Here is a 13,009-nt window from a genome sequence, read left to right on the forward strand (position 1 = left end):
TTTCCTTAGTGTGGGGTTTCTGTTCTGGTCCCTGCGCGTGTCAGTGGAGCATGCATTAGTGCCCCCCCTTACATCGCCCCCACCCCCGTTCTGCCCTTTTCTGCAGACTTCGGCAATCGTGCGTCAATGGGGCAGGCCTAAAATGGTTGCCACCTGTATATTGATAAAAATAGAGCTTTTTAATGGTATAGCTTACGCTTGCTCTGTGTGGTTTGATGGAAGGACCTTCTCCCGTCAGCAAAGTAGTGCATGTTGTATTTTTTTGTTCTTAGTAGCTCTATCAATTGAGTAGGAAGGAATGAAGGAATGAGTGTGGAAGACAGTTAAACTCATAGAACAGGTAGTATTCACCGCAGTGATATGACTGTGCAGCCTCTTCTGATCAGGCCATCAACTTCAGAGCAGGTTTGCTTTGAGTTTCTCAGCTGCGTGAATTCATTGGAACCAAACTTCACAGACAAATTGTTGAGGAGTCTCTGTCTGTCAGGAGCCATGTTTCTGGGCACAAGTCTACCTTTAAAGCAGGTCTGTCCAAGCAGGTCTTTTCTGTCCCTGCACTTTCCCCAGGAAAACCTGTTTTTTACCACTGAATTGGAGCAAACAGCAACCAGGTTTTCTGCAGATTGCCACTGGTAAAAGGTGTGGTAAAATGGTAAAATGTGGCTCTTCCCAGGGGAAGTGGTGAAACAAAACAAGCCACTCCGTTCTTTACGTGAGGTTGGAGCATGTAGAAGAGGTTTTTTCATTACAGTATTTCATTTTTTTCTATTTATTAAATTTGTATACCACCCATTATCCATAGAAATACACAATAAAAAGTATGATTTGAGGAGGCCTTGAGTAAGTATCCTATATAATAATAATGACTTATTTAATCATTCCAAAATCCATAGTAGGGGAATGCCTTTGTTAGGCCAACCATATTGTTCCCAGATAATTGGTTCAGATGGCAAACAAACGAGAGTGAGGACTTGGCTGGTGTTGAAACCATCCAGTCTATACCTGGTAATGGTCTGAAGGTGGATCATGGGAGGACAAAGCAGGTGTCCAAAGGAGACTGTGATGGGTGTTGTGCAGGTTTTAGGTTATGTGAAAGCTGGTTTTTGTGTGATCAGGGAAGATGAATCAGCCATTCCTGAAATGCCTTAGGACAACCTGAAACCTGCGTAGAACCTACAAGAGTTTTATACCTCCTCCCACATCCCATCTTAAGACTCTTGTCAGATGCAGACTGAATGGCTTCCACACTATTTTCTAATATTTTAGTTTGCCAGTCTCTGATATGGATTTTGGAGTGGTTATTGTTTAGGAATGAGAGGGCTAAGGAATGACACACTCCTCACTTGTCAAATGTGGGTTCACTCGATTAGCTATAGCATTGACTTTAATTAATTAAAGTGAATTGCATTTTCATCCTTCTTATTTCCTGTTGTAACTCTGTCAATGAACTTGTTTGATGCGGTAGGATCATTTCCCGTTGCTTCTTGTGCATCTGGCGCTGGTCCTGGTCTTTCACTTGACAGACGGTTGACATTCCTATGATGCAGTAGAAGAGAAATTCTTTCTGAACCTAAAATTCCGTTTGAGGATGAGAGGGAACATAGAACTGTAGTTGTTACCACCTCAGTTTAAAACTAGGAGAACCATTTTGGTCAGGTAACTGAGGTCTGGAAAGCCAGTCACCCCCAGGTTATGCCAGGCTTTGCCCTAACTCCGCCCAGGTGAGCACCCTTTTAAGAACCCAACACCTGTGTGCTAGACAGAATCAAAGTGAATAGAAACCAGAGGTCCATGCCAGAAAGCCCTGAAAATATTCTTTTGACACTCACTTGCAGATGGGAGGAACCCTGGGATCGAAAACCCAGTTATTTTCCGCCCTATGGAAAAGGGAGACAAGATACCTTTCCCCAGCACCAAACCCATGATCGCCCAGTTCCTGAACTCCACGAGGGAGATCCAGGACCCCAGCATGTACACCCAGCTCGTGGCCACCTTGGCCTATACCGCCGAAAAAGCCAAGTTTTCCACTGGACATGAGCGGCAGGAGTGGATGGACCTGTTCATTGACACCTTTAAAATGGTGCACAGCGAGATTGTTGGGGATCCAGATACTGTAATAGGCCTTTGCTGAGAAGGACTTCATTTTGCCTATGAAACAGAAAGCTAGTCAGAAATGTCACTTTATCTGTAGATATCTTGCTGGAGCTCTCATTAGTGCTAGGAGATTGCAACAAGGGAAGCTTCTAGAAATAGGAACTTCTGAAAAAGTCAGTCTCAGCTGCTCTTAAGGCTTATACGCAGCTTTGCTGCCCGACCAGCTCATTTGGCCCTTGCCAGAGGAGAAATGGAGCTATCATGTAGAGAACAAAGCAAACAAGGCAGGATGGCCCTAAAATAGACTTTCCTGAGCTTCTCACCTGAAAATCACACTGTGCTGATAAACTCACGTATTCTTGAAACAATCCAACATGGACTTGTTGGGTGGGGAGCCTAAGAGCAGCCCTCTTGCCAACCACATGATGGCAGCCTCTGTGCATGCTAAAAGCTGTGAAATACGAACTGCACACTTGCATCCCTACCTTTCCTATTTCCCACTTCCCTTAATTATGAAGTGATTTCTGGAGGGTAGGAATCCTCATTTTACCAACACACTTACAGATGACTGCTTCTTCACACCATTACATACATGGATCATTTCTAAGTCTTGGAAGTTGTCTGTTTCTGTCCTCAAAACATAGCATTGCCAGCCTATCAGTATGGCAGAAACTTATGAGCTGGAATTTTGATCCTCTGTTGCAAAGTTATATGTGTTCCTCTCCCTATTGTTTGTCTATAAATTGTTGTCTGTCTTTTTACTGAAAGGACTTTTCTAGGTAATGGAAGGAAACATTGATCCCATATAATTTTTCTCTTGAATTTTCAGGGTGCAGCCAGGTATTCTTAAGTGTGGCCAAAGTGTTTTGAACACACATTCACTGCACTCCAGAGCATTTGTTTTCACAGCTTGGGATGTGTATTCAAACCGCAGCCCTTAACTGCCTTGGTGCTCCCACCTAGAAATAATTTAGTCTGCCAAATCAGTTGCCCAGCTCAAAACTGGTCTGGAGCAAACAGCAGAGTCCTTCCTAGTGAAACCTGAGGATTGTCTTTGGTAGAACTTGGTCTCTGTGTGCTTTGTTTCATTGCTGATCTATTTGTTTGTTTTTGTATATATGTGTTTCTCCGTTTTGCACATCTTTTGCCCTCCTTAGTGAGCTACTGTCATCAAAATTGCTGATGAAAATTAAGAAGGGTATTCTGTTACTGTAAAAAGTAATGCAAAATGAAAATTTAGGTTTGTGGGTATGAAGTTTTTACATCTTGAGACTCTGAGATTACTGTCCTGCCACCTTTTGTGTGAGCAAATGTCTATGATACATGAGGGCCCACAATTGAGCCCAAAATGCCATAGATCCTATATAATAAAGTGCAAGTGTCTCTGCGTCCAGTATTCCCTGTGTCCCTGGGTTTGCGCTACTGTGCATGTGCCCCACGGACACAGGGATTGGACGCAGAGACTTGGAACGCACACTCACACGTTTGGCTCTGTCGGGCGGGGGGAGGGAGAAGCGGAGGATTGGATCGGTCCTCCGCTTCTCCCTCCCCCCGCCCGACAGAGCCGGCACCCCCGGCATCTGTGCTTTCTGTCAGCGGTGGGGGGGAGAGGAACGAACGGAGAGAAAGGGCTGCTTTCTCTCCGTTCGTTCCTCTCCCCTCACCGCAGACAGAAAGGACAGATCCCGGGATGTCTCCTTGCTGTCGGCGGCTGGGGGAGAGGAACGAAGGAGGAGAAAGCAGCCCTTTCTCCTCCTTCGTTCCTGTCCCCCTGCCGCCGACAGCAAGGACAGGTCCCGGGGTTCGGAGAAGCGCTGCGCAAGCGCTTCTCCAAACCCCAGGATGTTCTAGCGCCCGTTTACTTAACGGGCTGAATTACACTAGTAGTCAATAAGAGAATTAGATAAGGTATCCAACACAGAAGTAGTGCATTTAAGCTATTGTTGTATTTCCAACACTGTAGCAAAAACAGCCTCTGCATGAAGAAATAATGCATTTATAATACACATTTGGGAAAGCTACAAATGTATTGGCCTGTTTTTAAAAGACTCTGAACAATTATCCAATTCAGTATTTGTGTTTTATCATTATAAGTTGTGATCAAGTGAGAAAAAATCCAATGTGGCTTCAAATTGTATTTTGGCTAGCAAACGTTATTTTCCTCACCAAGCATTAGAAAGCAGGTGGAACTAGACTGTCTGAAGGGGTGCAGTGAGGGAGGGAGGGATTGTTTTCTGGACTCTTTAAAGCAATCTAATCTCACCTGATTCCCACCACTGCAAACTTCAGTAATGACTGGCTAAATCCCAAGTAATTATTGATAGCATACACCTAGCCAAGCAGAACTGAATTCTGAATGCAGTTCAACCTTTGTGCAAGTCCCCCTTCCACTATTCCAACTTCATGAGGCAAACAGAGGTTTATCATGAAGACAGAATTCACACACATTTTACATACCCCCTTAATTTTATTTTTAATTTAGCAGTTGATGCAAGGTTGACCCATATGAACTGTGTATGTCTTGGGACTGTAGTCTGACATGTGATCACAGGCCAGTCCAGATTTTGTCCTAATACATGAAATTTGCTCATCTGATATTGCCTTCACCTTTGTACACATGTGGAACCGCCCCTAAGACCCACATGGCCCCCGACTGCATTTTCTTTTTAAAAATGCTTGTAACTGCTTCTGTGGCTCCATCCTGAGCTGGCTTGCAGGATGCAACCGGCTATGCTTTGAGCAGATCTGTTGTAGATCATATAAATTATATGGAAAGCTGTGAGCATGTCAAAGTGAACCCCATACCTTCTGTTCTATAAAGTAACATCAGAGAAAACAGTAATCCAATTAAAGTGTTGATGCGAAGAGATAAATGTGTCTGATTTATGCTGGTGTTTCCCCTCCTGCTTTCAGAAATGCAGCAGGGTCAAATGAAAACATGGACTAGTCCAACCATGAAGATGTGTTTGTTACCCAGGAGCAGAGTGGTCCAAGCAGAGTCTTCCCTCTGCTCCTAGCTCCCTCCCAGGGGAGCACAGTTGCAGGTGCTGACTGACTCCCTCGTGGCAGGCTCCAGCTCCCTCCTGTGCAGCAGTGCACACAAGTACCCCCCCCCTTGGCTGTGCAGGAAGCCAGCTGCTGTCCCCCCCAGCCCCCCCCCCGACCCATACAGGAGGGCACATTGGGCACCTGGATGTATAAGCTGTTGAGATTCCCACCATATCCATGGTCTTGAAGGTAGAAAAGCAAGTGATTCCATGAAAAACAGTGTTGGGCTACACCAGGGGTCAGCAAACTTTTTCAGCAGGGGGCCGGTCCACTGTCCCTCAGACCTTGTGGGGGGCCGGACTATATTTTGAAAAAATATATATAAATTAATTCCTATGCCCCACAAATAACCCAGAGATGCATTTTAAATAAAAGGACACATTCTACTCATGTAAAAACACCAGGCAGGCCCCACAAATAACCCAGAGATGCATTTTAAATAAAAAAACACATTCTATTCATGTAAAAACATGCAGATTCCCAGACCGTCTGCGGGCCGGATTTAGAAGGTGATTGGGCCGCATCTGGCCCCCGGGCCTTAGTTTGGGGGCCCCTGGGCTACACACACCATGAATATCAGTTCAAAATTATAAATTCAGGAATAGACAATGCACACGCACCTTTTTAAAACCACACTAAACCATTCTTGGTGTTGGGTGAGTGGTGGGGTGACTGGGGCAGCTTGAAGCGTATCCTGGTTGAAAGGAGCACAAGATGAGCCCCAAAGATCTTAGGATTGCAACTTTTTCGTTATTACAAACCATGCATTCCAGTCTTATGAGCCCCTGGGGGGGGGGTCTAGCAGCAAGACCAGGGAATGCTAGCTCACAGCCTCACCCAGCCAGAGGGGGCTAGCAGTGATCTGGGGCAGGCAGCCAGACATCAAAAGGGACGGAAAATGTAATGGGGGGCAGAGCGGGTGCCAATCATTAAAAGAAGCAGAAGCATCACCAGACAAGGTTCTTGTGAGTGAGACAAGGTGCTCCACCTCTGAAGGCTGCAATGCGCTCTACGTGGGTCTACCTTTGAAGGTGACCCGGAAACTACAACTAATCGAGATTGCGGCAGCTAGACTGGTGACTCGGAGCGGCCGCCAAGACCACATAACACTGGTCTTGAAAGACCTACATTGGCTCCCAGTACATTTCCGAGCACAATTCAAAGTGTTGGTGCTGACCTTTAAAGCCCTAAATGGCCTCGGTCCAGTATACCTGAAGGAGCGTCTCCACCCCCATCGTTCTGCCCGGACACTGAGGTCCAGCTCCAAGGGCCTTTTGGTGGTTCCCTTACTATAAGAAGCCAAGTTACAGGGAACCAGGCAGAGGGCCATCTCGGTAGTGGCACCCACCCTGTGGAACACCCTCCCACCAGATGTCAAAGAGAAAAACAACTACCAAACTTTTAGAAGACATCTGAAGGCAGCCCTGTTTAGGGAAGCTTTTAATGTTTGATGGATTCCTGTATTTTAATGTTCTGTTCTGTTGTAAGCTGCCCAGTGTGGCTGGGGAGGCTCAGCCAGATGGGCGGGGTATGAATATATTATTATTATTATTATTATTATTATTATTATTATTATTATTATTATTTGTGGCCGTGGTGGGACAGTCATTAAGGTTCTGGGAGCAAAGTGGCGGAAGGAAGGAAGGCCTGTCCAGGGTCCTCCTGGTGTTCTGCACCACTTAGGCATATGCAAAGTTGTTCTAATATCCCTCACTGGCGAGGAAGTTGTTGAAAGTTCTGAGAATGTGAACCTTTATCGGACATAAATAATACAGGTAAGTATGCTCTCAGGTCATAGCAGGCACCAGGCAAGACTGGAGCTTTTGACTCTTAATTTGAAGAGTTTTTACGCATTTGCAGTCTCTTTTCGTGGGACAAGAACTACTAGGTCCATTTTGGGGGGTTTTTAACAGCGCAGGCTATCCAACGAAAAAGGAACTAGCAATACCATCTACAGGTATCCTTAAAAGTTCTGTATTCATAACACCAAAGTCGGGGTGTGTTGGTCCAGCTTTCCTCCTGTTCGCCCCACGCTTTCTGAGCAGGGGCCTAAAAGGTTCTCCTTTTCTCCTGCCGCTCTCTTTGGGAAAACCCTCTGTTTACCGCTGAATTGTGGATTGCTCTGACAAATGCCAATCCACAGAAACCCCCATTGATGTTTGTTCCAATTCAGCAGTAAACAGCAGGTTTTCCCATGGGTAAAAGAAGAGGCTCTCAGGGCTAGAAAGAAGGGGGCAGCTGGAAGGGGGGACATGCCCAAAGTGCTGTTGCCCCCAGGTTGGCTTGGTTAAATTTAGAATAAGTCACGGGGGGGGGGGAGAATATGTGTAGAAAACCACAGATTTCTGTGCCCAGGTCTTGCCTTGCTGTGGGGCAGGATCTTCCCCAGGCACAGAGGTTGTGAAGGTGATGGCCAACACTGAGACCATCAAATGGACCATTCCTCCCTTTCACTCCAAAAACAGTTTATCATTATTCTTTTCCAATTGCTGCATGAAATACCCCTCAATCGCGGGAGTCGGGGGTGGGGTGTTATCAAGATGTAAGAGAAGAACCGTCTCAGAATGCTGTGCTGGTCATGGTACAACTTTTTGTTCTGAAGAACTGTAGTCCACAAATATCTGACATGAAGTTATAGAAATGTTTGCTGTTTGTAGATGCAGCATCTTTGAAACGTATGTTTTCTTCCTTTAACTAACTAAGATGTCTGAAGTACTAAGCAATACCACACCTGGGGCAGAAATGGACAGGGGCTCAGCTTTGTATGCAGCCCTCTTGTCCTTCATTGCATAATTTGGGAGCAACAAATATTATAACAGATTTCTTTATTGTTGGCTCTTGAGTCATTATTGTCTGGAGTTCTTGTGAGCTGCTTTAAGCATTTCGTGTTTGACTTTGAGCTGGCTTGCTGAATGCATGTCAGGTTTTCTTTCAAGTTTGGACCATTGTATAAATTACTCTTCTTTGCTCAAAATATCATGTCCAGTGTTTAACAATCTCAGATGACGACTTTACTTTCTACAAACATTCAGGTAGAAAATATTTGTACCAGATTCAAGGGTAGGAAATGAATCAGTTATGTGAATGTGAAACATTGGAAGGTTTTGTATTGTTCACTCTTTCTTTGGTGGGGAAAGAACTCACTTGTTAATAGAGAGATGTGGGTCAAGAAAAAGAGGTTTATTTGGTTTAGATTATTTACTGATTCACAGGACTAGCTGTTTGTCTGATCTGCCACTGTCAATATTCCTTTGAAGTATGCTGGGTATTTTTAAATTTTGCATCCCGTTTCTGTCCCACCTTTTCTCCAAGTAGCTCAAGGCAGCATACATCAGGCATCCCCAAACTTTGGCCCTCCAGATTTTCTGGACTACAATTCCCATCATCCCTGACCACTGGTCCTGTTAGCTAGGGATCATGGGAGTTGTAGGCCAAAACATCTGGAGGGCCGCAGTTTGGGGATGCCTGGCATACATGGTTCTCCCTCCCACACCCTTTTATCCTCACAACAGCCCAATGGGCTTCATGGCTGAATAGGGGTTTCAACCCCAGGCCCTCATCTGTTTCTTGGGCTATAGCAGAGGAAACATTCCCTCAACCTGATAGGTCAACGGGTTTTCAGACCTTACAGTCTAGAAAAACAGCCCCGCCCCCTACATTGCAGGGCTTGTGTGACCTTGGGGGTCCCTTCCAACTCTACAGTTCTGTGAGTCTATGAAAGCCATGCCCTCCTGAGTAGCCCCAGAGGGATGACGGTCTGTTTTCTTTTCCCCCTACAGAGCTTGCTGTTGCCCAGTGCACACAACGCCCTGTGGACATTGTCTTCCTCCTGGATGGCTCTGAAAGAATTGGTGAACTGAACTTCCAGAGAGCCCACCGTTTTGTAGAAGATGTGGCTCGCCGTCTAACCCTGGCCAGAAGTAACAGTGACAATATGAATGCGCGCATTGCCCTGGTGCAGTACGGCAGTGAGAATGAACATAGGGTGGCTTTTGAATTGACACACAATCTCACTGTCATCTCGGATGCCTTAGATCAGATCAAATACTTGGACTCTTCTTCCAACATTGGGTCTGGCATCATCCATGCCGTCAACAACATTGTCATCAACCCAAGAGACAGGCAGAGAGCAGCCAGGCGCAATGCCGAGCTGTCATTTGTCTTCATCACAGATGGCATTACAGGCAGCAAAAACCTGGTTGAGGCTGTTGACTCCATGAAGAAGCAGAATGTGATGCCCACCGTGGTGGCCTTAGGGAGCGATGTGGACATGGATGTTCTGCTGAAGATTGGTCTGGGGGACCAGGCAGCCATTTTCCGGGAGAAGGACTATGACAGCCTCTCCCAACCTGGCTTCTTCGATAGATTCATTAGGTGGATCTGTTAGTTGCAGGGAAGTGCAGTCTCCCACCGCACACCAAAGTTATTAATGTCCTAAAAATGTTATATGGTTTTTAGCAAATGCAAGTTGCCCAAGGGCAGCAGGCAAAGATCTGCAGTGGATTTATTTTTATAGTCAAAACCTGTAGGCTCATTTTAAATTTCATGATGAAACTCAGTTTTATGGTGCTAATTAAAACCAAGGTGGAGGAAGGATCCAAAACTACACAGTGTAATCTGTCATGTCTTACAACTTTGTTTAAACAGACTTTTTTGTGCTGTAATCCTGTAGGTGCTAAACAGAAGAGCAACAAAGTGTTCACATTCAGCACAAAGAATAATCATCTCCAACAAGGCTCTCCAGTAAACTGTCCTTCCATCCCCTCCCCACCCCACACATCAGCACCTAACGTCCCAATATCTGTTTCTAGAAGCTGGTTCCTTTACTGGGAGGTGGGGATAATTTGAATTTTGTCCTGATCCTGGTGCTAAAACCTCCTTACAGTATTCTCTTTCCAAGGAAACCCTGCCAGTGTTTCCTATGCAGCTGTGTCACATCCCACCCTTTTTCACAGGCGAAAGCAGCTGCAGGAAATTATCAGCACTGAGTCCTGGACTTTGGGCCACTCCATTAGTGAATGCCTGGTCTTTCTTCCTTGCTTTTCATGCGATTGCTTAATGGTTGCAGCAAAAGAATTTTCTGGCACTTAACTGTACTTTGCATGCATTAAATATACTTTGCAAGCTTAATTACGTCCACTTCATAACACCATGAGCCAGGGAAAGGGTGAGGAGCCGTGGAGAGGCCTCATCCTGTGCTGACACCGTCCTGTTTCAGTCCAGGTGACAGCCATTGCGACCTTTTATGGGGATCACGTTGGATTGTCTCTGGCTCCCCCTGCTGCAGTGTGAGTTTTCACTCCGCAATATTTGCAAATGCCTACTTAAGGAGAAGCCCAACGCTACCTGCCTTCCCTTGCCTCAAGCTCCTACTGTGTTTCCCTTTCCCCAATCACAATGAGTAGCACTGCTGGCATGAAATGAACAGCACAACAGGTAAACTTTGTCCTTCTGAGGTTTTGCTATGCTGCATGGCAGTGACTTTCTTATGTACCCAACCCTCCTGTGGAAAGTATGTCTCTCCTTCTAACTGCTGTTACCACCCTTTCTCCCACATTAATCACAAATCACCTCCTCCTTTGAGATACAGTGTGAATCATCAACTCAGACATAATGCAAAAACGTGTTGATGGATGTGCAATGAAATTGCAACTTCAGTGTATTATTGGGATTGCTGTTTCTGCAATAACATCCTTACTTGAGCCAAAATTGCACTCTTGGTAAATAAACTCATTTTCACACTAGCTTAAAAATATTGTCGTTTATCATTGCATTAGAACACACTTTCATGTTAGCCAGCATAGAATACCCTTTACGAGCCAGACCCAAGATTCAGCAAACTGCTAGAAGAGTCAGTGGACAAACACGTAAAAGGTAAAGGTAAATGGACCCCTGACCATTAGGTCCAGTCGTGACCGACTCTGGGGTTGCACGCTCATCTCGCATTATTGGCCGAGGGAGCCGGCATGTAGCTTCCAGGTCATGTGGCCAGCATGACAAAGCCGCTTCTGGCAAACCAGAGCAGCACATGGAAACGCCGTTTACCTTCCCGCTGTAGTGGTTCCTATTTATCTACTTGCATTTTGACGTGCTTTCGAACTGCTAGGTTGGCAGGAGCTGGGACCAAGCGACGGGAGCTCACCCCGTCGCAGGGATTCGAACCGCCGACCTTCTGATCAGCAAGCCCTAGGCTCAGTGGTTTAACCACAGCGCCACCTGGGTCCCATGCATGCATTTGATGTAAATATTCATGTGAAGCATGTTCCATATGTGACTAGGAGTTTTACTCCTGCAAAATGCAAGGATTTCAGTCTTTGTCAAGGTGGGTATCTAAATTATGCCTTTATTTCAGGGGTAAGATGGAAACGGATAGGAATGGATACAGGAATGGATATGGAAAATGGAAAGGAAACTTGATATCACATGGCTTTTTAAACATTTCTTTTTGAATTGCTACAAACTGACCAAAGTATTACATGATTACTGGACCATGGGAAAGACAATGGTGGAATGTCAGAACAGGTCTCGATTGCAGGCGTGCAGCTGGAACAGGCACCTTCCTCAGTCTGAATCAGAGCTGCTGCTGCTAGAACTGCCATGGTGCTGAAAGAGAAACAGATGCCATCATATTTATTTGTTTCTGTTGTATTTTCTTCTCCTCCTGCATTTTCAACCCACTCTAAGTTCACCTCTTTAGTTTTATTTCTGCCTGCTTGTTATGATGAAGATTTCGAGTAATGAATGGGGCATTACATGGAAAGATAACCCCCGGCATCCGCTTTCTCCTTAGACTACCTTCACATTTCCCACGCCTTCACTGACTGCCTGGTCGCCCTTGCACTGCAGCCCTGTAGGCTCATAGCCACTGGAGCGGCCTTTCTTCTGCAGCTCGACTCGGGCAGACACCTTCAAGTCCTTACCTTTTTGCCGTGGTGCCCATGCCCATGCTTGTGGTGCTTTTGCTTTTTGTGATGCCCATGGTGACTTCCAGGAGGATGGCAACCAGGCGGTGGGGGAGGGCAGCCTCCAGGGAGCATTCCAGGTGGAGGATGGTGTCCGTGGTGGGGCGGTCCATGAGGAGGGGGCGCACAGGGCCCAGGGAATCCAGAGGGGGGAGGCGGCTGGCCAGGGTACCCTGGGGGTGGGCAGGGCTGCATGCCTGGTCCAGAGTATGGCCCAGGGTATGGTCCAGGAGCAGGAGGGTAAGGCTGCGGTGGCGGCATCCCACCTGGCATTCCTGCCAGAGAGTAAAACAAAATCATACAGTTGGGGGCCATGCCTTCGTCTAACTGGTTTGATCTAGCTGATGCATTGGAGCCAGAAATGGGGGAGGTCTTCTCTCAGGAAACCATGACCCACACTCTGGGATAGGCATGTTTTCACTGCCTCCCTGGGGGGTTTTCTGACCACTTTTCATGCCCGGTGTGCCATTTCTACTCACAGCAGACCTGCAAGGTAAGTCAGTATCAGACCCTGCAGATGCTTCCCAGCTGGGTAACTGCAAAGGTCAATGCTTATTTGTGAACAAAAAGTAAACTTTCTTCAGAGTCCATTTCGTTACATACTGTGAGGGACAGGGGATATCGCGAAGTCCCTCCCCTCCTGAGTTCAAGCCCGTCCCCGAGCAAAGGGGAAAGCAGGGAGAGTTCCGATTCCAGTGGGGAAGCAGGAAGTCGTGTCCGAGGCTCAGGCAAGGTAGAGGAGCCAGGGTCCCAGGTGGGACAGGAAGGGGCAAGTAAGGGGGGAAGACCCATCCCCCCAACTCCAGAATTACGCAGGAAGAGGAGGGGCAAGAGGATGGGTCTGCCAAAGCTTTTGTGTTGGAGAAAGACGCGCCAAAAGCCATTAGGAGGTTCTGAAACCGACT

General features: G+C 46.4%; 2 protein-coding genes across 7 annotated transcripts in view; one reads left to right on the plus strand and one right to left on the minus strand.

Annotated features, from left to right (window-relative positions):
• The window catches only part of COL6A2 (collagen type VI alpha 2 chain), a 47,374-nt gene extending 36,479 nt beyond the window's left edge, over positions 1-10,895 (plus strand). Inside the window, exon 28 of one of the 2 annotated variants that reach the window (XM_035139536.2) lies at positions 8,922-10,895. In XM_035139536.2, coding sequence (XP_034995427.1) covers positions 8,922-9,529 — 608 coding nt within the window. In that variant the 3' untranslated portion in view covers positions 9,530-10,895. Of the gene's footprint in view, positions 1-8,917 lie in introns of both variants that reach the window. The other variant, XM_035139547.2, reaches the window with a different exon arrangement.
• A 570-nt stretch (positions 10,896-11,465) lies between these two features.
• FTCD (formimidoyltransferase cyclodeaminase) overlaps positions 11,466-13,009 on the minus strand; it is a 42,181-nt gene continuing 40,637 nt past the window's right edge. For 4 of the 5 annotated variants that reach the window (XM_035139577.2, XM_060282453.1, XM_060282454.1 and 1 more), the window contains 2 exons: positions 12,063-12,379; positions 11,466-11,745 (listed from right to left, as the gene is read on the minus strand). The gene's annotated coding sequence lies outside the window, so the exon portion shown is untranslated. The remainder of the gene's footprint in view (positions 11,746-12,062; positions 12,380-13,009) is intronic. The other variant, XM_060282450.1, reaches the window with a different exon arrangement.

Source organism: Zootoca vivipara, chromosome 1 (genome assembly GCF_963506605.1).
Source record: "Zootoca vivipara chromosome 1, rZooViv1.1, whole genome shotgun sequence".
Taxonomy (NCBI): Eukaryota; Metazoa; Chordata; class Lepidosauria; order Squamata; family Lacertidae; genus Zootoca; species Zootoca vivipara.